Raw genomic sequence first — 27,191 nt, 5'->3', positions numbered from 1 at the left:
AAGATATGGGCTCTTCCCACCACTATTCAACAGGATTCCAGAGGGTCTAGTGATGGCAGTTAGGCAAGAAAAATTGAAAGAAAAAGCGACAGAGGTAGAGAGCTACCTCTTCTTGAAAATGACATTATCATTCATACATATATATATACTTAAGGAATTCACTAACAGTTATTAGACCTAATAAGTGCATTCAACAAATTTATAGGATTCATAGTCAATATGCAAAAATCAATTGTATTTCTATGCATTAACATTTAATGACCTGAAAATGAAATTAAGAAAACAATCCCATTTATAATAGCATCAAAATGACAAAATGCTTAGGAATAAATTTAAATTCTTAAGGTCACAAAATATTGCTGATGAAAATTAAAGATCTAGGCTGGACATGGTGGCCCATGCCCGTAATCCCTGCACTTGGGAACTAAGGCGGGAGGATTGCCGTGAGTTCAAGGCCAGCCTGGGTTACAGAGTGAGGCCCTGTCTAAAAAAAACTTAGAAAAACAAAACAAAAAAACCACCAGAAAGACTTCCCATGTTCAAGGGCCAGGAAATTTTTTTTGTTTTTTATTGGTACCAGGGATGAAACTCACAACCGTGTTCTTGCGAGGGAGGTGCTTATGCCACTGAGCTAAATCCAGAGCCCCAGCCAGGAAATTTTTACTTTTATAAAATTGTTTTGCAAATTAGTACACGGCTTCATTATATTTAGTTTCTTAGCAGAAACTGGTAAAACTAATCCTAAAATTTAGGAAGTTCAAGGGACCCAGAACAGGCAAAACAATCTTAAGAAAGTAACAATCAGAGGATTGTTACTCATGCATCCCAATTTCAAAACTTGCTGTGAAGCTACATTAATTAAGACAGTGTGTCCCTGGCATCAGGATAGACGTACAGGTCAATCATGCAGAACTGGGAGTCAGAAATGACCCTTTGTATTCCTGGTTTATGCATTTTCAACAAGGAGACCAAAACCATTCAATGAGGGCAATAGTGAACTTTTGAACAGATGGCCAGGGACAACCAGATAGTCACAAACAAAAAATACAGTTGTATTCCTGCCTCGCCTCATAGACAAAAATTGATTCAAAATGGATCAGAGACTTCAATATAAGAGCTAAAATTAACTCTTAGAAGAAAACATAGATGCAAATCCTCATGACCCTGGTTAAACAAAGTCTTCTTAGATACGCTACCAAAAACACAAAAGGGGGGAAATATATGTGGTGTTTTAAAAGACATTGGCAGGAAAGTCATTGCAGCCCAAAGTGTGAGAGAAAATACAGTCATATGTCTAATAAGAAACTTGACTCTAGAAACTATACAGACTTCTTAGAATTGAATTACAAAAAGACAGCGTAATAAAAAATGAGCAAAGGATCTGAGTGGCGTTTCTCCACAGAAGACATACAAATAAATGGCCAATGTCACATGAAAGACGCTGAAGATTAGTAGTCACCAGCACACATCAAGGCCACAGTGAGACACTCATCACAATCTCCAGTAATGACAAGGCTCTTAGTAGTGAAGAGCAGTGACCATGTACTCATACACTGCTAGAGGGGCTGGGAAATGGGCCGCTGTTTTGGGATGAAGGCTGTACCGCTCCTCAGAAGGCTCTTAAGAGTCACCATATGGTCCAGCAGTTCCGTAGAAACAACCCCAATGCCTATCCACTGGCCAAGGGATAAATGCAATGTGTGTCTGTACAATGGAATGTGTTATTCAGCAGTGAAAAGAAATGAAACACTAATATATTCTACCACAGGAGTAAGTTTGAAAACTTGCTGAGTGAAAGGTACCAGTCCCAAGGAAAATATTTTGTATGATTTCATGTGTATAAAATGTTCAGAATAAACAAATCTTTAGAGACAGAAAGTAAATTACTGACAGGAATGTGGACTTAGTGCTAATGAGCCCAGAATGCTTTCTGGGGAAAAGAATGGGTAAAGTGACAATGATCTGGGTGTGGTAAGTGCACACCCCTAATCCTAGTAGCACTCTGGGAGGCTGAGGCAGGAGGATGGAAAATTTGAGCCCTGTCTGAGCAATTTCACAGTTTAGCAAAATTCTGTCTCAAAGGTTAGAGGTGCTGACCAGGGTTGTAGCTCAGTGTGGGTTCAATCTTCAGTACTGAAAAACAAAAGTGAATAAAAATAACAAATATGAAAAATAAAGGTGAGCACGGTGATGGTTGCACAACTACAAATATATTTAAAAGCTATCATGCTGTATATTTTTAAATTGGTAAATCTTATGGGATGAATTATATCTTAGTACAGCTTTATATACTTAGAAAAAGGCAAAAGCACATGAGAAAAATTGCCTAGCCCAGACTTACATTTATTCAGTAGTAACTTACTGGGCACCTACTGATGCCATCCAGGTGGTGAGGCGTCAGCCTGCTGAACATCTCCTCCCAGGCGGGGTGAACTTGGGAAGCTCTGCTCTGTCCTCAGCCTCCAGGGACACTCACGAAAGGCACGTGCAGATTGCTTCAGGCTAGCCACTAACAATGTCTCTGCCTTATGTTTGCAGACATCCTCCGAGAATTCAACCCTTCCCTGAAAGGCTTCTCCACTGGCACTGGTAAAGCAAACAGTGTAGGAGCCTTCTTTAACCAGGCTGTGGCAGGAGCCCGCGCTGGGTGAGCCAGGGCACCCTGGGGGGAGGACAGCACTGACCCAGGGGGTCAGAGTGAGGAGCATGACCTAGGCTGGGGTTCATGGCCCAAGACTGGGGCTTGGTCAGGAGAAGGGGCCTGCGTTACAGCATCTGGGCTCGTCTCTTCGGGGTGTTCTTTGCTGTCAGACACAGAAATCTGCTAGTGCACCCCAACATTACCCCCAGCAACTAGGGACAGTAACTGATGCCTGGCATGTGCTTCACCCCATCTATACATCTCGTGTCCACCCTAAAGCAGCAGCTGTTCAAGGACTCACACAAGGTCCCAGTGGTGCCTGCGTTATGCTCTGTGTTAGAGCCCTGCCTTCCCTCTCTCTTGTGGGCTCTGTACTCCTTCCTGACTCACGGGCAGAGCAGCAGCCTGGACAGGGAGTCCCTGAGTTCGGATCCTAGATTCTTCCCTGGTTTCTCCAAAGAGGAACTGGCTGTGAACCTCCTTCATAGGGCAGTTGTAAAGTTTGAACACCCTTTTGAATGCAAAGGCTGTATTGAGCTATGAATAGGGTACACACATTGGGTCAGGATGGTGGCCCCAGCACTGGTGCATCCAGGCGGCAAGGGTCCCCGGGGGGAACTACTAGTGAGCACTGAGATCGCTGTGCTGTGGTCATGGGACCTGAGAGGCTGATCCCCAAGAGCAAGCTGGCAGGTTTCCTGGCCCCGGGCTCTGTTATGCTGCTAGATTCCAGATTCTTGAGTGTCACCTGGGGTTTGCTGCCAGGTCAGAGAACAAGTGCCTGCCGTACCCCATCAAAGGAGAAGAAACAGAAATGTTCTGTTTAATCCTGTTTTCTTCCAGAATAATACAAATCTCACCTTCTGGGTAGTTCCTGGGATCCCTGCAGTTTGGTTCTTAGTGTCCCCGATGCCCTCCCAGCTCCCAGAGCCGTCCTGAGGCTGCGAACCCCCTCAGTACCTTGCCCATTTACTCTGGTAGGAAAAGTGGGTCCTACAAAGCCTAGTGAGGCAGGAGTGAACGGAGACGGATTTACTGCCTTAAATTTTTTACTTGTTTTGATATTGCCATGATTTTGCTTTTCCCAAGCATACGTCCTCTGGCAGTAGAAGAGAGGCAGTGTTGAGCATGATTCGGTCAGAGAGGAAGCCAAGCATGAAGACTCAGGACAGCTTAGGAGTACCCAAAATGAGTGTGATCCATGCAGCCCCGGGTTTCTGGCCTTGCTTTTCCTGAAACCCTGGGGCTTCTTCGTGCGAGCAATCTTGGGTGTAGGGAGGGCTTGGGATTATTATTTCCATATTAACCAGGACAACATGAAGCTAAGAGACTGAGCAGATGCTTCCCCTTGGCCACACGCTCTGGACTTGCATCCCACAGGCTTGGTTCCAGGCCTGATCGTAACTCTTCGTGGGTACACAGTGGCCTTATGTGCCACCTTAGGGATGCTGTATGAGGGACAGAGCGGAGGGTCAGGTGCTCAGGTTTCACTCATGCTAAAAACCAAGTCCGAAAGTGATCCCAAGAGTCTGGTCCACAGACAGAGCAGCTGCCCGGTTAACTTCAGATTTATAGATGAGGAAACCAAGTAAGTTAAGTCAAGTCATAGTCCCCTTGGGGGTCATCTGATCCCCACTCTGCTGTGACCAAGATCAGGCCAGTTGGGCTAACAGTGAAGAGAGAAAGAAAGGGACAAATAATATTCTTTTTTCTGTCTTTGTTTTTGCTAAACATTTGTAATTACGTTGAAGAAGGATGCCTATGGTCACTGTTTCACAAAGGCAAAAACTGAGGGTTTTCAGGGTAAAACATTCTGCAGGGGCCTCAGAGCTGGTCAGTAGCAGACCTAGGATTCAAACGCAAGCTGACTGGTACCTGCAGTGGCTCTCACTCCAGGGGGCTGACTTACTGGTCTTCTTTGCTGCCCCCAGAGCCCTTAAAAATCTTGCAGTCTTTTTAAACTGAGAACTTAAGTTGCCTTCTCACAGTTAGCAAGCAGCAAAAATAAATGTCTAAGTCAGGAGTGTCCTACATAGCCGTATCACTCTCAGGTCATGGCATCTGTCAAGATGGACATGCTGAGCTGTGCATGGACGTGTATGTGTGGACATCCGTTTGACTTGAACGAGCCTACTTTGGAAAAGAAGGGAAAGGAAATCATCAAATATGTCAACCACAAAATAGTCACGAGTGTCACCCCTTACATGTGCGGAGCTCTACCCTTCCTTCTCCTTGGGGAAGGAGATCTGTGTCCTGGCCTTCAGTCCTGCTTTCCTGCAGGCCTGCCCTCCACCCCCATATCTGGTTTTTTTCTTTCTGCCAAGTTTCCCTGCCAGTCCCTGCCTCTCACCCAACCTCCTCCTGTGTGCACTCCTACAGGGATTTGATCCCTCAGGCCAGGACGCTGGTGGACCTGATGAAGAATCACACGGTAAGTCTGGAGCAGTCAGAGAGGGACTCCCAGAACAGGAAGTGGGGGGGAGACAGTTATGGACCCAGACAAGATCAGCTGTGGGCTGAAGAGCGCCCAGGAGCAAGGCCAGCTTTTTAGCAGGCACCTGGTGAGGTCAGGTGAGGTTCCTGTTCACTTGTCCAGACTCAGCTGAGTTTGAATTAGCATGAATCTGCCACTGTGCTGGGGCTGGGGCCAGAAATACTCAGGGACTACAGCACAGCCCTGTCCTTAAGAGGCTCATGAGACTGACATGAAGAATGAGATTCAGAAACAGCTGCTGTGTGTTCCATAGGAAAGACCACATGTAAAGAACAGGGCACAGAAGAATGGACGGCCAGTCTGCTTGGGAGGGCCTGGAAGCGGAGAGAGACCGCTGACCTGGGTTCTGTAAGAACCACATTAGGTTCTTCCTCGAAGGAAGCAGATTCTCAATGCAGACTTTATGCACAGCTGTTCCCAGGTGGAGAGAGAAATGCAAGAGAGGGATCAGAATTTGTTATTCTGTATATAATTGAACATGCTGCCAGGTCTATTATTGGGAGATTTCAGAATATTTCCATGTTGGTGTCAAACGTTTCTGAATTTTGTTTCTGTCTTTCTCCCTCCACTTATTTTGGAAGCATAAGTCAGTGAGGCAAAGTTATGGATGCTGGGGACAGCATAGGGGGCTGTGAGGGCCATGGCTCCCCATGGCTGGAGTTTATGGAATGCGTGTGGCCACATGCCTTCTGCCCAGCCCAGTGACCTCAAATGCTCCCCTGCTGCCTCTTGGAGGAGGCAGATGACAGAGATGGCACAGTATTTTCAGAGCCCGCAATTAGTGCTACCATGTCGCTCTGACCAGCCTCTCCAGCCCGATCTGTCCACAGGTAACTGAACCATCTGAGTTTGGAGAATTCTTTCTTCGTGGAGGAAGGCCCTTTCCTCTACAGGCAAAAGGAGAATCCCAGATTTCTAGAGATTCCTGGAACCTTCCTTTCCCAGGGCCAAGGCCAGGGTTAGCATCCCTTCCCCCCCCCCCCCACTCGCTTGCTAAGCTAGGGGGCACTAAAGCTCAGAGGACATCTGACTCTGCTCCCACTGGCTTAGTTGGAATCTGTTAGTCATGAGGAAGCTCAGGACCCCACCTAAAATTAGTGAACCATTTAGCATCTATGACCTCAGCACCCCAAAACCACCAAAGAAAAAATATGCATGTCCCCTGGACTCTCCAACACATGAGGACTTATCCCCTCCCATTGGTGTATAGTATGTTGTGTTTTTGTTAACTTTATCTGTTTCCTGTTCCTTTCAGAGTATAAATTTTGAGGAAGATTGGAAGATAATCACTGTGTTCATAGGAGGCAATGATCTCTGTGATTTCTGCAGTGACCCGGTAGGTCTCTAGGCCCTTCATCAATCCTCAAGTGAGGAAAGGATTTCCATGGCCCAGTTTCTGACTCATGCCTTGGATGGGAGCCAGACTGAGATGAACTCTGAGCCCGGGAGGGTGTTCACCTCCCAGGACAGAGGTGACAGGTGAGCAGAATTGGTTGTAAGACTGATTCTGATGAAGACAGTATTTCCTATCAAGAGAACCTTATCATATCAGTCTAAAAACCACGATAGCATTCCAGTGATCCAGAAAATCTTCATAGACAACTCCTTTTCCAGCACATGCCATGTCCAGCTTTATTGCACAGAGAAAGTTGATTTCCCATGAGGGCCTCTAGGGAAGGTTCAGAGTTGTGCCATTCAGGGCTGACGGGAAGCCAAGAGTCAAGGCTGCTGCTTTGTGAGTTCTGCGCTTCCTCATGGAACCTCAGTGTCTCTGAACTAAAGAAACCACGCAGGCTCTGCCACCAAGTCTTGCACTTATGCTATGTCAGGCACTTATCTGAGCACTGAGCATGGCAAATGAAAGACGGGCTCTGTCCTCGAGCAGCTGGCCCTGCCAGAGAGGGACACACAGGCATTGCGTCAGAACAGCAACAAGGCATCACTGTGTGATTCTGGTGATGCGCACAGCGGGGTCTGAAGTCAAAGCTGCTGTGAGCATTGTGCACGCGTGTGAGGTAAGGTGCCGTGCACGAGACTTGCCCCATAGCGAGTGTGTTGGACAGAGAGAGGACCGGCACACCCAGGTGTAAGACCCTACTGCAACCTGTGCGCAGCTGCCCAGAGGGCGACCTGGCCCCCAGGTTCCTCACAGCCCACTTTCCTGTCATTACAGCCATCTGGGGCCATGTGTTTTCAAGCTGTGATCTGAAGGCTGCACAGGAAAAGCAGGGGTCTGCTAGGCGTAGGGGAGGAGGTGGGACCATGGGCCCAAGCCTGGCTCTGATCTATTTCATAGTCTTAAAACAGGATCCTTGGTCAGAAAAGCCATCTGCTTTAAAAAAAAAAAAAAACCTAAAGGCAACATATTATAGCGATCATGCATACCAATATTGACAGCACACTTCATAATTGCTAAATCCTGAAAGCAGCCTATACGTCCACCCGCAGACGAATGGATGTAGCAAGTGTATCTGTACAGAATGAAACATTACTTGGCTATCGTGGGTAAATTTCAGGCATTTTGTAGGAAATGGATTCACCTAGAAAATGTAATGGTAAGTGAAAGGAGTCAGACACACAAACTTAAACACTACATTTCTCTCAAGTACTGCAAATTATAAATAAAAAGCAACATAAATGGTCGACAAAAGGAATCAGAGAGATAGATCTTTGCAAATGGAATGGTGCCCAAGAGACGGTGAGAAATAAGAGTTAAAATGTACATTTGGGCATGGATGTCCGTAAGGCACTCTTCTCCTGCTGTCTCCCCACGGCCCTTGCTTGGGGTGTAGCCTCCAGTATATGAAGCCCCGAGCAGAAGTGATGAGGCTTGGGACCAGTGACGGTCACCACTGTGGAAATCCTCAGACCCTGCTTTCAGATGTCGGCCCTTGTTGTGGAGCAGCCCAGAGATGTGCCATGCTTTACCTAAGGCTGTGTATCCAGTTAATATGGCATAGATGCAGAGCTAGCTCTATGCAAAAACAGAGCATTTCCCTGAAGGTCACAGCTATGGCAAGCCTGGGGTATAGAGTTGGGGTGGAGGCTGGGGTCCCCAAAGACAAACCTTCTATTCTAACATTGTCCACTCTGACTGATATACAGGAAGAGGAAAAGCCCACAAAGGAAGGGTTGTAGAGAAATAAAAGGTACTCAGGAGACATTTCTTATCCTGCAGGTCACAAATTCCCCTGAGAACTTCACGGACAACATTAGGCAGGCTCTGGACATCCTCCATGCTGAGGTATGGGGCTGGGGTAAATGGCCGCTGAGAGGCTCCACGGGCCGTTGGCTTGGGCCTTAGATGTTCTGCTGAGACGTCCCTGCAGGTCCCTTTTGCCTGGTCCCCAGCAGTCTGAATGTACAGTGTCAATGGGGAGCAGAAGGGAGGAAGAAGGAGGGGGTGAAGGAAAGGGATGAGCCTAGATGGAAATCCCCGGCTTAGAACCTACAAGGAGGAGAAGGCCCAGGCCCACAGAAGACGCTCCAGCTGCCTGATTCTGCCTTTTCCCAGGTTCCTCGAGCATTTGTGAACATGGTGAAGGTGCTCCAGATAGTTAACCTGAGGGAGCTGTACAAGGACAGCAGAGTCAGCTGCCCGCGGCTGATCCTCAGGTCAGAGGGAAGCTTCTTTGTCCCGTTCCCTAGAGGACCATGGACCCTTGGCAGATTTGCGAGTGCATGTGAGTGTGTGTGTGTGTGTGTGTGAGACAGACAGACAAGGAGTGAGGAAGAGAGAATAAGTATCAGACAAAATTCAGAGCAATCTCATGGGGGAGCATCCCAGTATTTTTGACCCCAATATAGGCCTCAGTTACTTCCCTCAGGGTGTATGTGGAACCCAACCCTGATTCTGTTGCCATCACAGCCACAATCTCTCCTCCATCCCGCATCCTTCAGGGAGAGGTGACCAAGATATCAAGGATGAAGTCAGGTCGTGTGAGCAGGGTTCAAGGAGCACTCAGGCTGCTAAGATCTACCTCATGATGTGTCCAGAGTACCACCATCCCCATATACAGTCCCTCTGGTTAGCAGGTGTGCTCCACACTGCTCATTCACAAATACAGGGCAATTGTCACTTTCTAAAGGAGAAGGGGACCAAGTCAGAATCAGTAAGGTCCAGAGAACAGAGTCTTTCCTAAAGAACAACCACCCTGGGAGGCCTGTGAGACCAGCTTCATCCTTCAGCCTCCACAGCTAAACAAAGATGGCTGCCCCCTCTAGTATTACACATTTCTGTCACTTTGGGGAACTAGATGCCCTTATAACCAAAGCATGGCTATTTTCATCTCCTTCTGTCCTACAAGTCCTCTGGACCATTAGCCCAGGTCACAGTGGCAGTGCAATGCCCCTCCAACCCCCACCATAGCCTTGACACACCATGAGGTAATTAGTCATTGCCACGTGGTAATTATCCCCCACAGCCTGGGAACTCTGAGTCATTGCTAGCACTGTGTAGGTGCCCCACAGCTGCTTGCTGAATGACTGAATGAATAATTCACAAGGGCCAGACTTGCTCTTGGAAAGTAAGACCGATTTTGGCTGATCTCCTGAAGGTCCACGCCAGAACTTGCCTGGGGGCCTGGACTGTACAGGTCCCGCTGAGAAGGCTCCAGGGTGCTGAGAGCTGAGACAGGATGGCTGCCTGGTGACAGGCGCCTATTAACACAGCTGGTGTCAGGCATGCTATTTTCAACTGCTGACACATCCCCTGGCTCCCAATTCTCCAGTCACTAGGCCACCCAGGGGCTGCGTGTATTCATCCTATTTTGGAGCAGTTCTCTGAAAATCTCTTGCTACTGGTTCTTGGGGGCAACTCATCGCCAGCCTCACTTGAATCTGAAATGGCCAAGTCATTGGAGGCTGGAGTCAGATGAATTCAAGGTCACCTTGCCCTTGACACTCTGTCTTTCTGCTCTATCTCAGTGGCTGAGATGTCATCAGTAACGATGCTGGGTCTACCCTGAGCCATCTGTACATTATCACCTTAGCTCCCTGGACCAGAAACCCAGACTTGGCAGATAACAGACCAGAGCAGAGCTGCAGATGAGGCAGAAGCAGCTCAGAATTCAGGATAAGGGCTGAGCGTGGTAGTATACACCTCTCTATAATCCCAGTACTCTGGGAGTCTGAGGCAGAAGGATTTCAAGTTCAAACTCAGGCTAGGAAACTTAACAATTCAGTGAGACTCTGTCTCCCCACCACCTCCTGCCAAATTTGAAAGAGCTGAGGGGATGTTGCTTAGTGCCCAGATCCTGGGTCCAATCCCCTTTATGGCAACAACAGCAAAAACACTCAGGTCCAGATCCAGGAGGATTTGGGCTTAATTCCCTGCTCTCATACTCAGCACACACATGGCTGGGTGACCTCAGTGTTGTTCTTTATAACATGGAGACAGTGGTAATGCAACTCCTAGGATAATTATGAGGATTAAGCAGGTGTAACTCACAAAAGTCTTATCATAGTAGGTGACAAATACCATTCAGTGTATATTAGCAATTATGATTTAGAAGGAGGGCACCTCTTCACAGCTCTGTCCTCAGACAGCCACGCAGGAGCCATGGAAGTCTTTCTCACACAGATGTTAGAAGCAGTTGTCTCATTTCCAAGAGCAAATCCAGGGCAGGGACGTGGCCTCCTTTGGCTCAGTCCACAGTTAAGCAGCCAGGCCCTCCTTAGCACAGATTCCTGACGCTTCCCACTGAAAAGAAATAGATTCGGCATCTTGAGCCTTGTTTCTGTGTCACTGACCTTGGGGTGGGGCATCTTCTGGTTTGGCCTGTAGGAACCTGTGTCGCTGTGTCCTGCTGCCTGATGACAACTCAACAGAACTTGAGTCCCTCATTGATATAAACAAGAAGTATCAGGTAACCGAAGGGGCTTTTGGGCTGGCAGAGGGCCACTGTGTAGTTCGGGGAATGAGCAATGCTGAGGAACTGGACCCAGACTGGATGGACGATGACTGCTGGCCAGTGTGAAGACACGCAAGAAGTGGGGGGCTGCGGTTCAGCTAACTGGCATGAAGTTACAGAGTCCAATCACAAGACGGGCTTCACTGGTTCCCAGTTGCTGGTGTTTATGTGAAAAGCAATACTGCCCCTTGTCACAGACAAGTGGGTGCTGGCTTAGTCACTTTCCTCATTGCTGAGACAAAACACCTGATTCTCAAAGTGAAAAGAGGAAAGGATTATTTAGCTCCCAGTTTGTAGAGGTTTCAGTTCATGGTTGGCACCAAGGCACAGTGGCATCGCAGAGCAGGCTGCAGCAGGCAGCTGCTCTCTTTCTGTCTCTTGTGTTTTATCTAAGTGAGTAGCACTCATACCCTCGATCCTAGCATTGCACAGTCAATCCCAGTGTCACATCCTTGATCCCAGCATCACATGCCCTACATCCAGCCACCTCTGAAAATCCCCACCTTTGACCGCGTGAGGCTTTGGTAGACATCTAGATACAAGATGTAAATGATATTAAGGAAACAAGTCTCGGTGTGGATCTGTCTAGACCCAAACCCCAGCTCTCTGGGTTTCCAGCTCCTGGGTGGCAAATGGAAGCCATGATACCTCCTCTCTAGAGAGTCTTGAACGTCCTAAAGAGACAAGCCCTCTCTCTGCATCCTGAGGAATAGGTATCCCTGCAGTGCATGAGCAGGAGAGGTGATAGCTGGTTTATCTTGTGGGTTGTTCTTTTAGCCCTTTTGCTGTCATATCTGACCAGACAGTCTACTCCCTGGATCACCTTGAGTTTCCCCCAAAACAATCATCCAGTCACTCAAAGGGCACAGTGCGACCTTCCTTTCAGTGTGGCCTGTAGTTTACAGAGGTAATCCATCCTCCAAAAGCCTATGAACTCCATGGGTAGAACCACCTCCCTGAAGATTCCTCTGAAGGTAGCCATTCCTTCTGGGTGAGTCAGGGATGCACAGAAATGAACCTTTATTTGTCCTGTCACCCCGCTCAGCCCTCTGGTGACTCTCCAGCCGTACTTCCTTCTGCCACAAGCTGTCACACCAGGAGAGGAAAGACAGCTGAGATTATGGCCAGGAGGGCAGCTCTGTGCTGGGCGAGGTTCTTGGGCGCCAGCAACAAAAAGCTCATATAGTTGGTGATTAATTTAATGACATAATATTTAAGCAGAGTCTCAGAAGAGCTGGAGAGCTAGCTAGGGTTGGAGGCTGAGCCATTAGGAATCAGAGCCATAGGTTCCTGGGGGCTGAGCTATCATAAGATTCAACATCAGGCCAGAGACTTTGCCATTGGAGAAATCATGAGTGCACTGTCACTGCTGCTTTTAAGAGCCAGAGATGGCTGCCTTCATCAGCAAAATGGAGCCTGTCCTGTCCCTGAGATGGGGCTTTGGTGGAGACCCCCTTTATAGGCCCATCCCACAGTTATAAAGATGCGTGGGAGGTGAGGTGACTTTTCCAGCTTCTACTCAAAGAGGCAGGCTATTCTTATGGTGGGGTCTTTAAACATAGGAAGTTGGTTCAGATACAGAGCAGACTAAAAGGAGAGAAACACAGTTGGTCCTCTAGATCTGTGGGTTCCATGCATGCAAATTCAGCCAACCACAGATGGAAAAAAATGCGTCTGTTTGGAACAAACATTTTCCTTTATCATTATTCCTTAATAAAGCACAGCAACTGTTTCCGTAGCACTGATATTGTTTTAGGTATTCTAAGCAATCTAGAGGTAGTTTAAGGAATAGGAGAGGTGTGTGTAGCTAACGTGCAATTACTCAGCCATTTTTATATAAGTGACTTGAGCTTCCATGGATTTTGGCATCCATGGGCTCCTGGAATCAATCACTCATAGAAATGATTGGATTCACCAGAATTCACCAACAGACATGCTGGCTGATCATAGGTCTGATCTTGGTCACCGCTGAGACCATGATCTCGTGTCCTGGAGACACGTGTCAGTCACCTGAGGCCATCTCACCCCCTCAGGATCACCTCAGTCCCTTCTCCCTCCAAAAGATATAGTTCTCACCCCTTTCCCTGAAGATGATCTTTGGTATTAATAACCACAGTCACGTATTTAGCTCTTGGCTGATGCCAGAGACTCTACACAATATTCTTCTCCACTGCTCCACTGTGAACCATCGTGGCTGACCTCCAGAGGAACCAGTCCCGTTGGAAAGGGCTTAAGAGATGGCCCTGGCTTTGCCTAATATGCTTCATTTACAGATAAGGAAATGAAGTTCTGAGAGGGACGGGGCTTCCTGAAAGTCCCAGCTATTAGCAGATTGCATCTTCCGCAAGTCTTCTGAGTGGCCACTTTCCTTCCCTTGTGTCTTACTCAGGGCTCTGCCTGTAATGGAACAGGCTGGCCCAGGAGGTCAGACATGAGAATTCTCTGTCCCTGGGACTCTCCTTCTGGTTGCCCTTAGGAAAAGATAATGCATATGACTTCCCAGGTGACTACACTAATGCTCCCAGCTACATGAACCGGACTTTCCTCTCCAGCCAGAATCTTGGCCCCAAATGCCAGAAACTCTAGTGAGCAGTGAAATGGTGAAGTCTGATAGAAGCAAGTCAGAACTGGGATAACTGGTTTGCCTAGAACCGAGCCCAAGCAGAAGCTGGGAGGATGATAGTTATTACCCACTTACATAGATCTGACAGCAAAATATACACACACGCATACACAGCACAAGCAGTATAATACAGCATTGTTGTAGGTTTGTCTTTGATTTTTCTGAACAAAAGTAGGACAGAAATGTAAGGATGATCCAATGCCACTTAATCAAATACAATCCCCCCAAGTCTTTAATCAGAATTGCTTTAAAAGGGGGGAGGGGGCCAAGCTACTAGATTTAGATTGTTCTTGCCTCCCCCTTTCTACAGCCTAAATGAAATATATGCTATTACAGCAGAGATGGGAGCCAGGGGCTGAGTTTAGGGCTGATCAAAGGTAACTTGCTAGCTCTTGAGTACTTGTGGCATTGCTAAAAGGCGATTTACCCAACAGTTAGATTCAGTTTAATTCTACATCACAGATCTAGCAAGGATGCAGCAGATTCATACCTCTGTGCCCTTCTCCCTCTGTAGGAAAGGACTCACCAGCTGATTGAGAGCGGACGATATGACACAAGGGAGGACTTTACAGTGGTCCTGCAGCCGTTCTTTGAAAAAGTGGACATACCAAAGACCTCGGTAAAGAAAGCCCAAATTGGGGGTAGTGGAGCCCACAGGTGGTGCCCAGCTGTTCTGAGCACCTGTGGTGCCAGGTGACGTTTCAGTAACTGCTGCTTTTTTTTTTTTTTTTTTTTTTTTTTTTCTGTTGGTTGCCAGGAGGGCTTACCTGACAACACTTTCTTTGCCCCTGACTGTTTCCACTTCAGCAGTAAGACTCACGCCCGTGCAGCTAGCGCCCTCTGGAAAAACATGGTAGGATGGCCGAGGAAGGACAGCCTCCATCCAAGTTAATTGCTTGTGCTCCTCCCTCTCTCCTACACCCCTGGCCTCTACTCTGACCTTTGTATTCTGGCCACCTCTGTCTCATAATCTGTCTTCTTGCTTCTTGGTTTAGCTGGAACCCGTTGGCCAGAAGACAACACAGAACAATTTTGAAAACAGCATTGATATCATTTGTCCAAACCAGGTACGATGAGACGTACAACCCTCCATGGACAGCATCTTCTCCAGGTTCTGGCGCTCTCTAGCTCACTTCATCCTACGTTCTCACCCCAGCCCCTGCTCTGTCCATGGACCCACCCCATTCAATATTCCACGTCAACACCCATAATGTCCCTTCTGGGTGAACTGGAGGGTTGGACCCCAGTGACTGGAGGCCCTTCAGTGCTCCTGGTCTCTGCCTGGCAGTGCTCCCTGCACAATGCCAGCTGGACACGACTTTCTTGGGCGGTAAAAACACAGCAGCCACATCCGGCTTTCATTGTGAGGCTGATAACAGGGAGAACTTTAAGGGCAGCTGGGGCCTAGCCTGTGTGCACATGGCCACTGGCTCCGGCACCATCTGGGAAGGACAAGGAACTGAGACCTAGAATGCTAGCTGGTTGGATAGGAGGTCAAAAGCAGGGTGCTAAGTGGGAAGTGGGAGCTGGAAAAGCAGAACAAGACCCCATTTCCACCCATAAATTGTTAGAAGGATTCTTGGGGTTCGATGGTTGCTGCCCATATCCCTATAATTCTCTGCATACCCAGGAGGATTCCAGGCCTGACACTGAGAATCCTGTGCCGGGCCTTGCACTGGACGGGACCAAAATCTGACTTTTCTTGCCTGAGCAACAAGAGGCCCAGGCTGCTGCAGGGTGGAGCAGACAGGGGGTGGCAAAGGAGCCCAGTAAGGGGAGGCTAGAGCTGTCAATAGCAGGAAGAGGTGTACTGTTGTTGGGAGGGGAAAAAGAGGCAGCGAGGGTCCTCCGCCATCAGGGGTGGTGGGGCAGGAAGACACACAGGTCGCCAGGAGCCATTAATGGTTTATCTAAGGTTTCATATAGAGAAGACTTCAATGCATTCTGAAATAGAGCCTCAGCGAGCAGCATAGGTGGAAGGGGCTGGGCTCAGATCATGGAAGGGGGAGGCCGATGGGGGATGAATGTCTAAGCTGGCACTTATCGCAGGCTGGTAAACAGAGAAGCAAGCTACATGCGCTGCCATGATTCACTCCCTCTCCCCACAGGCCTTTCCATACCTGAGTACCTACAAGAACGGTATAGAGGTATCTGCTAATTTTTCTCTCTTTTTTTTTGGTACCGGGGATTGAACTTGGGACCTTGCGCTTGCCAGGCAGGCACTTTGCTGCTGAGCTAAATCCCTGGCCCTAATTGCTCCCTTTTGACTCACCAGGCAATGTGAGCAGCCCAAGCCAGGGCTGGCCCAACACGATGGGTAGGAAAGGGAGCAAGAGTTCCCTCCAGGCAGCTCAGGAGGGCTCACAGCCTTTACAAAGGCCATCATTCACCAGTACTTCAGAAGGCAGAATAAGTTCCTTTGACAATGGCTGTCAGTCAGTTGAACCATCAGGACAGACTGGCAATAACCTTGCTCTTTACCAAACTGGGGCGGGTGAGGTGGGCTGGGTCATTTGCTGAAGCCCTGAGCCTTACATTGGGTAAAGGAGTGGTCTGGAGTCGATTAACAGCTCAACCTGGCTGACACTCAAAATCATCCAGGGTGACTTCAGATGCCCTTTAGAGATCTGTTGTCACGTGTAGAACCTAAAATCTATACATTTTAAAGCCCTCTGGGTGAATCTGATGCCCAGCCAGCCTCTCTGGACCCTTTCAACTCTGTGATTCTGAGATTTGTTCTGTGCTTTTAGGGCCATGGAACCTGGCTAACATGCAGAGAGAGGACCCCTTCTGCCTCGCCTCCCACGTCAGGTAACCCAGCGTGACCACTAGGACCCAAAGCTTCTCAAAGACTTACACATCATTGGGAAACCTGATGAGACTTTTCTTAGGCTAATACCACATTTATGAACAGAGCTTGCTTCCTGTCTGGGCTGGGCACCTGCTTTGCCCCACACTGGCCTCTGGCAATATCATGCCCAGCAGGCCAGAAGCTCTTTCCTGTACTTTTGTTGGAGGACACATGTGAGCTCACCTGCAGGAGGCTCTGTCTCACAGTGTGGTGAAGTGTGAGGGTGAGAAGTGGCCAAGGAATCCCACCAGGAAACTGGGTGTGTGGATTTGTGATCCTGGCTGTACAGCCACTTCAGCCCTCAGTAGGATCTGGAAGGTTCCCTGGGCTCTTCACAACTGGGGACAAGGAGAGGCCCCGTGTGATTATTCTTCAGATTCTTGTGGAATTCAGAACTTAGCTCTTTATCTCCATTGGCCTGGATTTGCACTCAGGTGACAGCTGGCCTCCCATACAGCCCCTACCATAAAGTGATAGAATGTACCCTACTGGCCTGTCTCCTCCGTTCCTTTGATCCATTTGTTTATCCCCTAACCCCCTACTGCCAAACTCAGGTCTGGGGTTAGTTTATCACGTCTCTTAGGAGGAAACACTCCTCGTGTAATGTCTACTTTTGTGGCAGCGTGGATGCCCAGTCCTGCACGGCCCAAACACTCAAGCAGGTCTTGCTTGAAGCACAAAGGGCTAGGTTCCGACAGCAGCCTCCTTCCTGAAGACTCAAGCCTGTCCCTTTACATTTCCAGTGCATGCCCTGAGACCCGCAGATGTCCGTGTTGTGGCCGCGTTGGGGGATTCTCTGACTGTAAGGACCCTTGGGCCCTGGGCAAGTTGGGCATGGATAGGCCATTCCAGATCCCTGCCCTCCTAACTCCCAGACGTGTGATCCTGTCCCCTGCATTCCCTCCCCCCTCCCCTGGGACTCTGGTAGCCCTGGAAAGTGGCAATGATTAGATTTTGTAGCTATTTTCTCAAGCAAATGAACAAAAGAAATCTTTTACAGGATTAAAGGAAATTGTTTCAGTAAGCAGAGGTTTCAAACAACCAGTAACACTTTTTAAAAATGTGTTAAGAAGAAAACAGTAGGTTATTTTGGTTCGAAATCCTTCTAAACTCACATGGATAGGCATACTTGTCCCTTTGAAATGTATGTCACAGTCAGCTCCAGCACTCACATCTGAGCCACCTTTGCACAGAAAGCACCAAGGGGTCCTCAGCGGCAGGTAAAGCTCTTCCCCCATCTTCCCAGCCAGGGGCAATGCTGCTTTGAGGTCACTTTCTGGCACCACCTCTAAGGTTTTGCAAATGTCTTATGAAGGTCCTGGAGGAAGAGGAGAAATGTGAGATTTGTGAGAAATCTGTCCACCGCAGCGCAGCTCACTTATGAACACTCCCTTCATAAGGAAACGAGGAACATAATAATAATGTCATTAACAGTCGCTCGGGTTTGTACGGCTCGAGAGATTTCAAGGCAGTCTTAACTGTGCTCCATGTGGGCCCCCAAAAGTGTCATGTGAGAAGGGCTTGGCCTGAGTGCAGTCAGGAGGGAGCCATAGGCAGGGCAGGGGTGAGGCTGGGGGGGGGGGCAGGGCTGCAGAGGTGAGGTCACGTCCCCTGGCCTGCTTTGCTCCTTCTGTGCCGAGCGCACTGAGCCCTCTCTGGAAACCCTGCTCTGTCATAGTCCTTTTTCCTGAACACGCTCATTTTCCTATGGTTTTTGGTGTATTTTCAAAGGCTGGCAGTGGAATTGGCTCCAAACCAGGCGACCTCGCTGATGTCATCACACAGTATCGGGGACTGTCCTATAGGTAAGGCTAACCTTTGACTTCTCCCCAGGGCTCACCCCCAAAGATTGGGCAGGGGTTCGACTCCTGTAAATGCCAAAAAGCGGCTTTCATTTCCACAAAATATGAACCTTTGGTGGATGGAGAGGCTATTTTACTATTGATAATCTTTTTTATTTTTAAATTATACAGACAAGATAAATCAAGGTTCTTATCAGCCTCCTCGGTCAGCAAATCCAACATCAAATGTACCCGAAAAACATCAAAGTCTTGAGTCTTCACCTCCCAACTGCATGTCTGTATGCGAGTGTGGATGTCCTTACGTCCGTCTATGTGTATTTATTCATGTTGTTCTACAGTCACGTTTTGCTTCTGTGTATATGTCCGTCTCTGACAGAAAAACTCCAACACATGCTTTCAGGGGGAAATGACTAAGCAAAGTCACAATGGGCAGGGATCCCCGCGTACCTCTCTGTCCTGGCACAATGTTAGGAGTCAAGGCCGGTGGGAGAGGGGACTCTGTGTAAGGTGCACGCACGATTGAGAAGCGCTCTTTAAAAATAAAAGGCACCTGAGCACTAGAACGCTAGGGAAGAGGGAGAAACCAACCTTCCAGCGGGGAAGGCTTCCCAGGGAAGGTGGTACCCAGCAGGCCTTGCAGGATTTGCCATTAGACACGTGGAAGAGATCAGAAAGGGCGGTCTGGATGCAGAAACAGAAAAACTCGGGGTGTGAGGTGAGCAGCTGGTTGTGGATATTCTTCTATTGCTTTCTTCCCTAATAAAATGTGTGATGGTGAATATTTCCTTGGGATTGGTGGCGAGTAGCTCACATTTTATCTGGGAAAACGATAGACCAAAGACAGCCACTAGAGGGCAGTGAGCCCCCAAATGAGCAGCGGGTGGCACAGGAGCACATTTATTACAGGTCTGTTCTTTGGGGAACTAATTTAAATATCTCCCCCAAGAATGTGACAGGAAACAGCGGGTGAGAAGGTCTGTGAAATTCTTCAGCCAGAGGTGAGCAGAGTCCCAGAGAGAGGGAGGTTTTTCAGGGCAGGAGAGAAGCATCATCACAAAGCCACCCCCAGAAGGCCTGTGAGGTCCCCAGCCCAGGGCATCCTCTTGCTCCAAGACCCCCAAATTTCTACTGTATCTTCAGCCAGGTCAGTGGTCTCTAGTGGACCGCATAAAACAAAGCAGAGCCTGGGTCACTCCCTACTAACCCAGTGCTGCTACCAGGAAAAGAAAAAGGAGGAGGAGGAAAGGGGGCTTATTCCAGCTCAGCAAAAGCACAGGTGTGGTCACCGTGCTTGGTCTCAGCTCAATGAGGCAGTGACCTCCCATCATAAAGTGGGGAAACAGAAGGCGACACAGATAAAAGGCAGGACAGGTAGGTAAGCGACTGAATCCCGGGGCAGTGAGGTGACTGGCCCAGGTTCCCAGACAGCTCCCCTGGCTGGGCTCCTGCAATCCTAACGCTGTGCAAAGGCAATCTTGTGTTTCACGTGTCTCTCTGCCCCTGTGGAAGAATCTAGTGGGTGCTCTGTTCCTTCGAGGGAGTGACTGCCTTTTCTAGTTCTAACTTTAGAACTCCCTGTCCGAGGGGTGCTTTTCCTTTAAACCATTCGTGTACCCTAAAGTTTCAGCTCCTAAATGCACCAGTGTTAAAGATGGAAACTCCAGGTCAGAATCTAAGAGATGATTTTGTTATGGTCAAAACTAGTTTCTCAAAGTGTGTTCCATGGATCATTAATTCCATCCCAGAAGGGGAAATCCTCTGTGTTTTGGGGAAAACATGACAGACTATATCCTTTCTGTGGGCGGGGGGGATTTTCATGACTATTAGTGTAATAAAGGCTCTGAGAAGTGCTGCATTAAAGAAATCCGTTTTCATTTTATGTTTAAGCTAGTATTTCCTTCAATTCCAGGACTCTTGGTTTATAATACCTATTACCGTCCTCCAGGAAAAGTTCATGTAGTAAACTGACCTGAGCAAAGCAACACTCTGGAGGCATCCATGCTTCTAGATTGGAAATACTAGTCTGTTAATGATTCTAGATAAATGAAGAACCCATTTGGATCTCTTCTATCGAGCAAACAGAGCAGAAAGGAGACTTCACAGAATCAGGAGAGAAATGGATGCAGGACTCTTGGGGTGTTGGGTGGCTGTGAGCCGGACCCACAGGAGGGGTTTGGCTGTGAATATTTCTGGGGCCTCTTGGCCTGTGAGATCATGCGAGTGGTCCCAGTTTTGGCCAACTCATCAAGGAGGCAGGCAGAGGTATTAAGACCACATCTTTTCTTCTATTGAAATATGTTGGCTTGTTTAGGATCATTCAATGGACCAAAATATTTATTTACCAAAGGATACATGTCTTTGCTTTTTGGTATTAGGACTTTAATCTCACATTACTAAAGCTTCCTCAACAGAAATTATTGAGCACCTCCTCTACTTTTCTGTGGGTGACAACATATGAACGAGACCCAGCTACTGAGCTCAGAGTGTCATCTATATTATGTTCACTGAAGAATCTAATTTATACTAGCCTGAGTCTGTTTGACATGATCTGCTTTCTTTCCTGTTTTCATAGTTCTAATCAGAGTAGCGGCTAAAATAGTTTGGTTCCTCTCTGTTAATTTGTAGAATTTTTTTCTCTAGACATTTTCACACTAAAATGGTATCAGGGAGAGATTCCCTGACCCGTTTACGTTGGCCCAACACTACGCTTCATTAGCACCAAGATGCCTTTAAACAACAAATGACAGTAGAAAGTACCTGATGTGCTGGTGTATGTTGCACATTTACATGTCTGTTGAAGGGAAAAAGAGGTCAGAACTGGAAGTGGTATGGGGATTTTATCAAATATGAAGTATTGGGGACAGGAGTTTAACATAAGTGCCCGCCTGGCAAACTCGAGGTCATGAGTTCAATCCCCGGTACCAAAAAAAATTTTTTAAGAACGACAGTATTACTCTTTGCTTCAGAAAAAGACTCAGGAAGCAGCTAATAATGCAGCTTTGTGCAGAGTGGGAAAATCACTGGAAATATGAACAATGTTCAACCCCTGGCTCTCTTAGGTTCAGCCATGGCTGGGCAGCGGGCAGAAGAGGAAGCCTTCCCTGGCTGCCTGTTCTCTACCACCTGGCTGCCAGCTCAGCCTGTGACAAAGCCCCACTCAGCCCGCCACAGGAAACAGTCCGCTCAGTTCCAAGCGTTCCTTGAATGAGGAACAGCAAGGCCTGATTCATGGTCACCCTTCTTTGCTACTGGGAGGGGTGCAGAGTCTGTCCTGAGAACCAGCTGGCCTGGAATAAGACGCTGGGACTGAGGAAAGAGGCCCAGAAGCAAAGTAACAATAAATACGGGACATCTCAGTGTCGAATTTTGTTAAAATAGAAAAACTTCTCTCCTTGTCTCCTATATATTATGCTTAATTTAAATGCATAAAAGGAAGTGGAGTCTTTTAGAGTGCCTTGAGGTAACATGAGATGAAATTTGGGGGAGTTTGGAAAGCAGGGAGAGGCTGTGCTCCAAACCTTCCGACAGAATTTACCTGGTCCTGGCTGCAAAAGGGTTGATCTGTGTTCTGCAGGTTTCCTGCTCAGGCTGGGTCCATCGCTAACCCTGCCACCTCCCAGTTTTCACCTCTGTAAAGTGGGAAATGTCACATCTGCCTCATAAACTTGTTGGGAGATGAGAACCAGGGCACACAGGTGTTCTCAGCTAGGTGCTCTTCTTCCTGACGTGGCCAAGGAAAGGAATAACTTTTCTACCTTCAAATCCTAGATTTGGGGGGGGACCAATCCATAGGTGAATTTCAAGCTTTCTCAGAATCTGTCAAACACCAGGAGGTGGGTCTGCCTCCCCTTGCAGGCGCTGCTTGGTTCTGCGAAGGGTGGGGTAGCCCTGTTGTAACCTTGTGGACTGATTCTCTCTCTCCCTCTCCCTGGCTGGCTCACTCCCTGCAGTTCAGGAGGGGACGGCTCCCTGATGAATGTGACCACCTTACCTAGTAAGTAACCGCCAAGGGCTCAAGTCTGTCCTCTCATCTGTCGGTTACTGAGGCTTCCAGGAGTATCTCCCAGTGAAGAAAGGAACATATAATGTTCCTGTCTGGACCACACTGTGGAAGGAGGGCAGGCTGTGGACAGGCAGCTAAAGTGGTGGGATGGAGGCTAGAGATGTGGGGTCCAGCCCTTATCCTCTCTAGGAGCTTGCGAATCCTGACCCAGGGCAAGGTCCCAGACTCTCTGAGCCTCTGGTGTTTCAACCAGCCTGGGGGCCCTGAGATAAATGAGCAGGGACCCTTCACTGCACCGTGAATTATATGAAGGTATTTTTAAGTGAGAGGCTCTTGCTGCCTGAGCCATCGTGCCATCAAGTCATTTCAGCTCACAGAGGCTGGGCACCCTCCTGGCCTCCCTGCCTCCCCTCAGGAATCATAAGGACAGTGGCACAGCCCACCATGGGGACTCAGACCCTGTGGTATGAAGGGAGGCACCCTGAGCACTCTGTGCCCCGTTTGCTTCTCATTCAGATATCCTCCGGGAGTTTAACAGCAACCTCACTGGTTACGCGGTGGGCACTGGTGATGCCAGCAACACCAATGCATTCCTCAACCAGGCCGTTCCTGGAGCGAAGGCTGAGTATGGCATGGGGGGCTGTGGGGTGGGGAATCGAATGAAGCATGCTGCTGACACTCTGAGATTGCAGTGCTGGCCTCTGGGTGAGAGGGACCTTATTCATCCGCAGCACTGACTGCAGAGGATACAGCTCCTTTCCCTGCTGTCCCTGTGACCAGACCATGCCAGGGAGGCTGGAGAGGCTGGCCTCTCTGGGGGCAATCACAGAAGGCCCCACATGAGCAGGCCAGCCAGTCTCCAGGCTAAGAAGCCTCTGCTTTCTCTTGCCCTCTAATGGAGCTAATAAGAAACAAAACAGAGAAGGTCAGAGGCCCCCAAAGCCACGTTCTATGATGATCTTCAAAGTGGGGCTGGGTATCCTGCCCCAGGTAGCTCCTGGCCCAGTCATTTGGCCCACGTTGTTATCTTACTCAGGACTTCACACTTGGGGGGTGGATACAGCCCCCAGACTTGCTCACTTGGCCTGCTAATGGCAATGGCTTGGAACAGGTCCCTGCACCTGATCACCCATGTCACTGTCTGATCGCTCGAGCACTGAGACCTATCTCAGGGGCCAGAACAAGGGGGTTCAGTTTTCTGAGATCTCTTTCTTCCATGAATTTCCAAGTTTTAGATACATTCACAAAATAACCTCTATAACATCGATATATAATATGTACTAGTATATATACAACAGTCATTTTAGGAAAAAAGCCACAGCCTCTGGGGATACCAAAGAGGGGAAAATGGTTTCTTCGATGAGAGCATTTTTAGGGTTGTAATGCTTCCACATCAAACTCGGCTCTCAGGCAGCCAGGAGGGCAAGGCTGCACAAAGCAGGCTAAATCCTTTGGCGGTCTAGTTGTAAGATCTTTAAAAATGGTTTTAAAAGATAGAATCCTGGGAGCTATTTTGCATGTCGCACCCTAGAAAGGCAACAGTGAGTAACTTGTGAGGTGGCAGTTACCTCTGACTGCAGCTTTAGGACACACACGAAATTGGCTCCACGGAAGAATTGATTCTTCCTTCTGTTTCAGAGAACTTATGAGCCAAGTCAAGACTCTGGTGCAGAAGATGAAAGATGATCCTGTGAGTCAGATCTGTGCTCATTTATAGCATTAATGGAACGGTTTGCCATGGGGGACAGTGAGCCTGTGATCACTAGAGGCATTCGAGCAGAGAGAGGGCTGCTCCTTGTCTGGTACCCTGTAGAGGATGTCGTGTCAGTGGGAAGAGGATTGTTACTGGTCACGATAACCTCGAAAGTCCCTCCATCTGTGGTCTATAAATAAACCTAAAAATCTGTCAGTTATTATTTCTGTTATTTCAAGAGGCCAAGGAAATTGTAGAGGATGACTGGATTTCCTAGATCTATGGTGTTTTTGTTTGGTTGATGGCAATCATCAAGGACTTTCCTCCCTCCATGCAGAGAATAAATTTCCACGAAGACTGGAAGGTCATCACGGTGCTGATTGGAACCAATGATTTGTGCAACCACTGCACAGATTTGGTAATGGGGCCAGGGGCCAGCTCCCACCATTGGCCAGTAGGTTTTGCAGATCTTTGAGGACAATCCCTAGAACCAACCCTTCCCTGTGCCAGCACACATCCACTAAAGCTCTGGCCAAAGATGCCAGTCCCCCTGGTGGCCCATCTCTGACAACAGCAACTAGTCAGCTGTTCTTAGAGTCTGTCATGCTGAGCTAGTTACAGCTGGAGGCCAGAGAGAGAATTCTGGAATCAGAAAAGACATCTGCAGCTGCCCTGACTGCCCTCTCACCCAAACCAGCAACATCTCTTCCTTTCTCCTGTCTTTTCCCAGGACCTGTATTCTTCAGCCAACTTTTTCAACCATCTCCTCAATGCCTTGGACATCCTACATAGAGAGGTGGGTGGCGGCTCCCACAAGCTGGCGACAGCTCCAGCATAGTGGGGGTAAAGGTGGGTGGGGGAAGAATGTGAAGGTTCCCTTTCCTTCAGGGACAGAGCCTAGAGCATGGGCTCCTTCCCCTTCTGGAAGTTGAGGTCCATTCCCAAGGAAGCCTCATCGCATGTGGAACTGGCCCCAAGGAATCTCAGATCTGGAGAAAGGAAAGCAGTCTCAAGTCTGCCCACCCTAGCACTATCCCCTAGCAAACACAGGCTGTCCAGATACCCAGGAGGGTGCGTTCTGACCCCCAGATGCCTTATTTAGTAGCTGAATCCCTTTGCCTGCTCAGTAGCAATAGACCAGGCTGGGCTGGTGGGACCTTGTCAGAACCAGTGGCCTGGCAAGTAGGTTGCATATCTTAGCAAATTTAAAATTAATATTCTGGAGATAAATGATAGCTGGACAGGGCTGACCCCCTAGAGTTTATCTTCCTACTCCAGGAGGTGCTGCAGTGCATGCAAGGGTCACTCTGTGTGTCCGTGTGATGCACAGCCTATAGTGCTCTGTGAGGTGGCCCTGTGTAGACTCTTCCCCAAAGCTCCACTGCAGAACAGACTGATCTAGAGGGCCCAGACTTGCCAGCTCCCACATCTCCAGGTCCCAAGGCAGCCTAGGGAAAAAGTCCCAGAGCCCCTCTCTCACCTGCAACTTGGCCCTCAGGTTCCCAGAGCCTTGGTCAACCTCGTGGACTTCATGAACCCCAGTATCATGCGGCAGGTGTTCTTGGGAAACCCAGACAAGTGCCCCGTGCAGCAGGCCAGGTAGGCTGCTACTGACCCCCCAGGCTGGAGACCTTACCCCATGGTCTGGTCCACATGCAGCAATGAGCCCTCAGGGTCTCTGTGACTTTGTCTGTTCACATGTACATGTCTGTAAAAGATGACTTGGGCTGGAATCACCCACTTCTGGGAGATGGGAGTATTGGCTCTGGCCCCTCTTACCCAATCCCAAGGTGTCAGGTGCCAGCTAGGGACTTCTGTGACTGTGGGAGCCACAAGCTATTTGCACAGAGTAGCCCAGACTGCAGGGGCAACGTCCCTGGAGGTGTGTGTGCGTGTGGTCAGACATTATGGGCAGGAAGGGAACTAGAAGGGACACCAGGGACTTCTGATGTGAGTGTTCTGTTGCACAGGCTGGGTAGCAAGTCCATGTATTATGTACTTATACCTTATGTACACATCTGTCGAGTAAACAAATCTCATAGAATTTACTGTGTACCCAGCACTGTTCAAAGTGCTTAAAAATACAGTCCCTCCATAATTTAGAGTTTTCAACTTTATAATAACCAGTCTTGGAATTTTGAGTTTTGACTTTTTCCTGGGCTAGCAATATGTGGTGTGATACACCTCTGGAATGTGGTACCATGCTGTTCAGTGATTCTGGGCCGGATCAGAGAGCTGTGGCCCTGTTAACCCTACAATCCCATGGGAAACAGCCAGCACTTGGGGCTGCTATATTACCCCTATAATCCCAGTACTTGGGAGGCTGAGGCAGGGATCACTGTGAGTTGGAGGCCAATGTGGGCTACATAGCAAGTTTAAGACCAGCCTGAACTACAGAGTAAGATCCTGTCTCAAAAAAGGAAGAATAAAAAATAAAAAAAAAAACACCGAACACCTAATCTTTTCACATTACGTACATATAGATGTACATTAATTCACCATAAAACAAAAGGAGACAGTGTGGCCTGAAGGAGTGTTTGGGGCATGAACATCAAAGGCCAGAAAATACCTGCTGCAATACCAGAGGATGGCGTTTGTCATGTTTTTTTTTTTTTTTTTTTAATTAAGCACCATATTCTTGTTGCCTAAACTCGTTTGCCCAGCGCCTGCAGTCTATCACCAGGGCTGCGTTCACCCAGAGGGTGCCGATCAGACCCCATTTTCTCTCTGGACCTAGCCTGGCCTCGGGCATATGCTGCAGAGCCTCCAGGCTCATGTGCTCCTAACTCAGAGCTTGAGCAAGCCCCTCCTCCCCACCCTGGCAGCCCGAAGGCTGCAGTGCTTTAACGGAGCTTTGGCTCTGGGCTCTCCTGCTTCCCTTTCTGTGCAGCATCTTGTGCAACTGCGTCCTGAGCCTGAGGGAGAACTCCTATGAGCTGGCCAGGATGGACGCCCTGACCCGAGCCTACCAGGTGAGATGAAGAAAGGCACTCACCTATGCTCTCTGCACTCACTCTGACATCGCAGCCCGGAGACCCCAGGGAGGCACGCAGGGGACAAAGACATCAGCCTCCAGGGCCTTCCTCTGTCCCACCTGGCTGTGAGATGACTCCAGCTGGAGTCATCTCAGCAGAGTCTGGATGACAATGCTCTCATGGCTGAGCTGCACTTA

General features: G+C 48.6%; 1 protein-coding gene across 3 annotated transcripts in view; it reads left to right on the top strand.

Moving 5' to 3' along the window:
• The window catches only part of Plb1 (phospholipase B1), a 118,130-nt gene that overhangs the window by 58,105 nt on the left and 32,834 nt on the right, over positions 1 to 27,191 (top strand). For all 3 annotated transcript variants that reach the window (XM_063257967.1, XM_013155695.3, NM_001173028.1), the window contains 20 exon segments: positions 2,539 to 2,647; positions 5,021 to 5,072; positions 6,391 to 6,471; positions 8,314 to 8,379; positions 8,650 to 8,750; positions 10,921 to 11,002; positions 14,185 to 14,289; positions 14,428 to 14,523; positions 14,666 to 14,737; positions 15,779 to 15,817; positions 16,421 to 16,481; positions 17,265 to 17,323; positions 18,253 to 18,326; positions 22,274 to 22,317; positions 22,843 to 22,951; positions 23,965 to 24,016; positions 24,357 to 24,437; positions 24,750 to 24,815; positions 25,518 to 25,618; positions 26,910 to 26,991. In XM_063257967.1, coding sequence (XP_063114037.1) covers positions 2,539 to 2,647; positions 5,021 to 5,072; positions 6,391 to 6,471; positions 8,314 to 8,379; positions 8,650 to 8,750; positions 10,921 to 11,002; positions 14,185 to 14,289; positions 14,428 to 14,523; positions 14,666 to 14,737; positions 15,779 to 15,817; positions 16,421 to 16,481; positions 17,265 to 17,323; positions 18,253 to 18,326; positions 22,274 to 22,317; positions 22,843 to 22,951; positions 23,965 to 24,016; positions 24,357 to 24,437; positions 24,750 to 24,815; positions 25,518 to 25,618; positions 26,910 to 26,991 — 1,532 coding nt within the window.

The sequence above is a fragment of the Cavia porcellus genome, unplaced genomic scaffold (assembly GCF_034190915.1).
Source record: "Cavia porcellus strain 051 isolate PalLab524CR breed Dunkin Hartley unplaced genomic scaffold, mCavPor4.1 scaffold_1, whole genome shotgun sequence".
NCBI lineage: Eukaryota > Metazoa > Chordata > Mammalia > Rodentia > Caviidae > Cavia > Cavia porcellus.
This window is presented reverse-complemented; position numbering and strand designations above follow the sequence as displayed.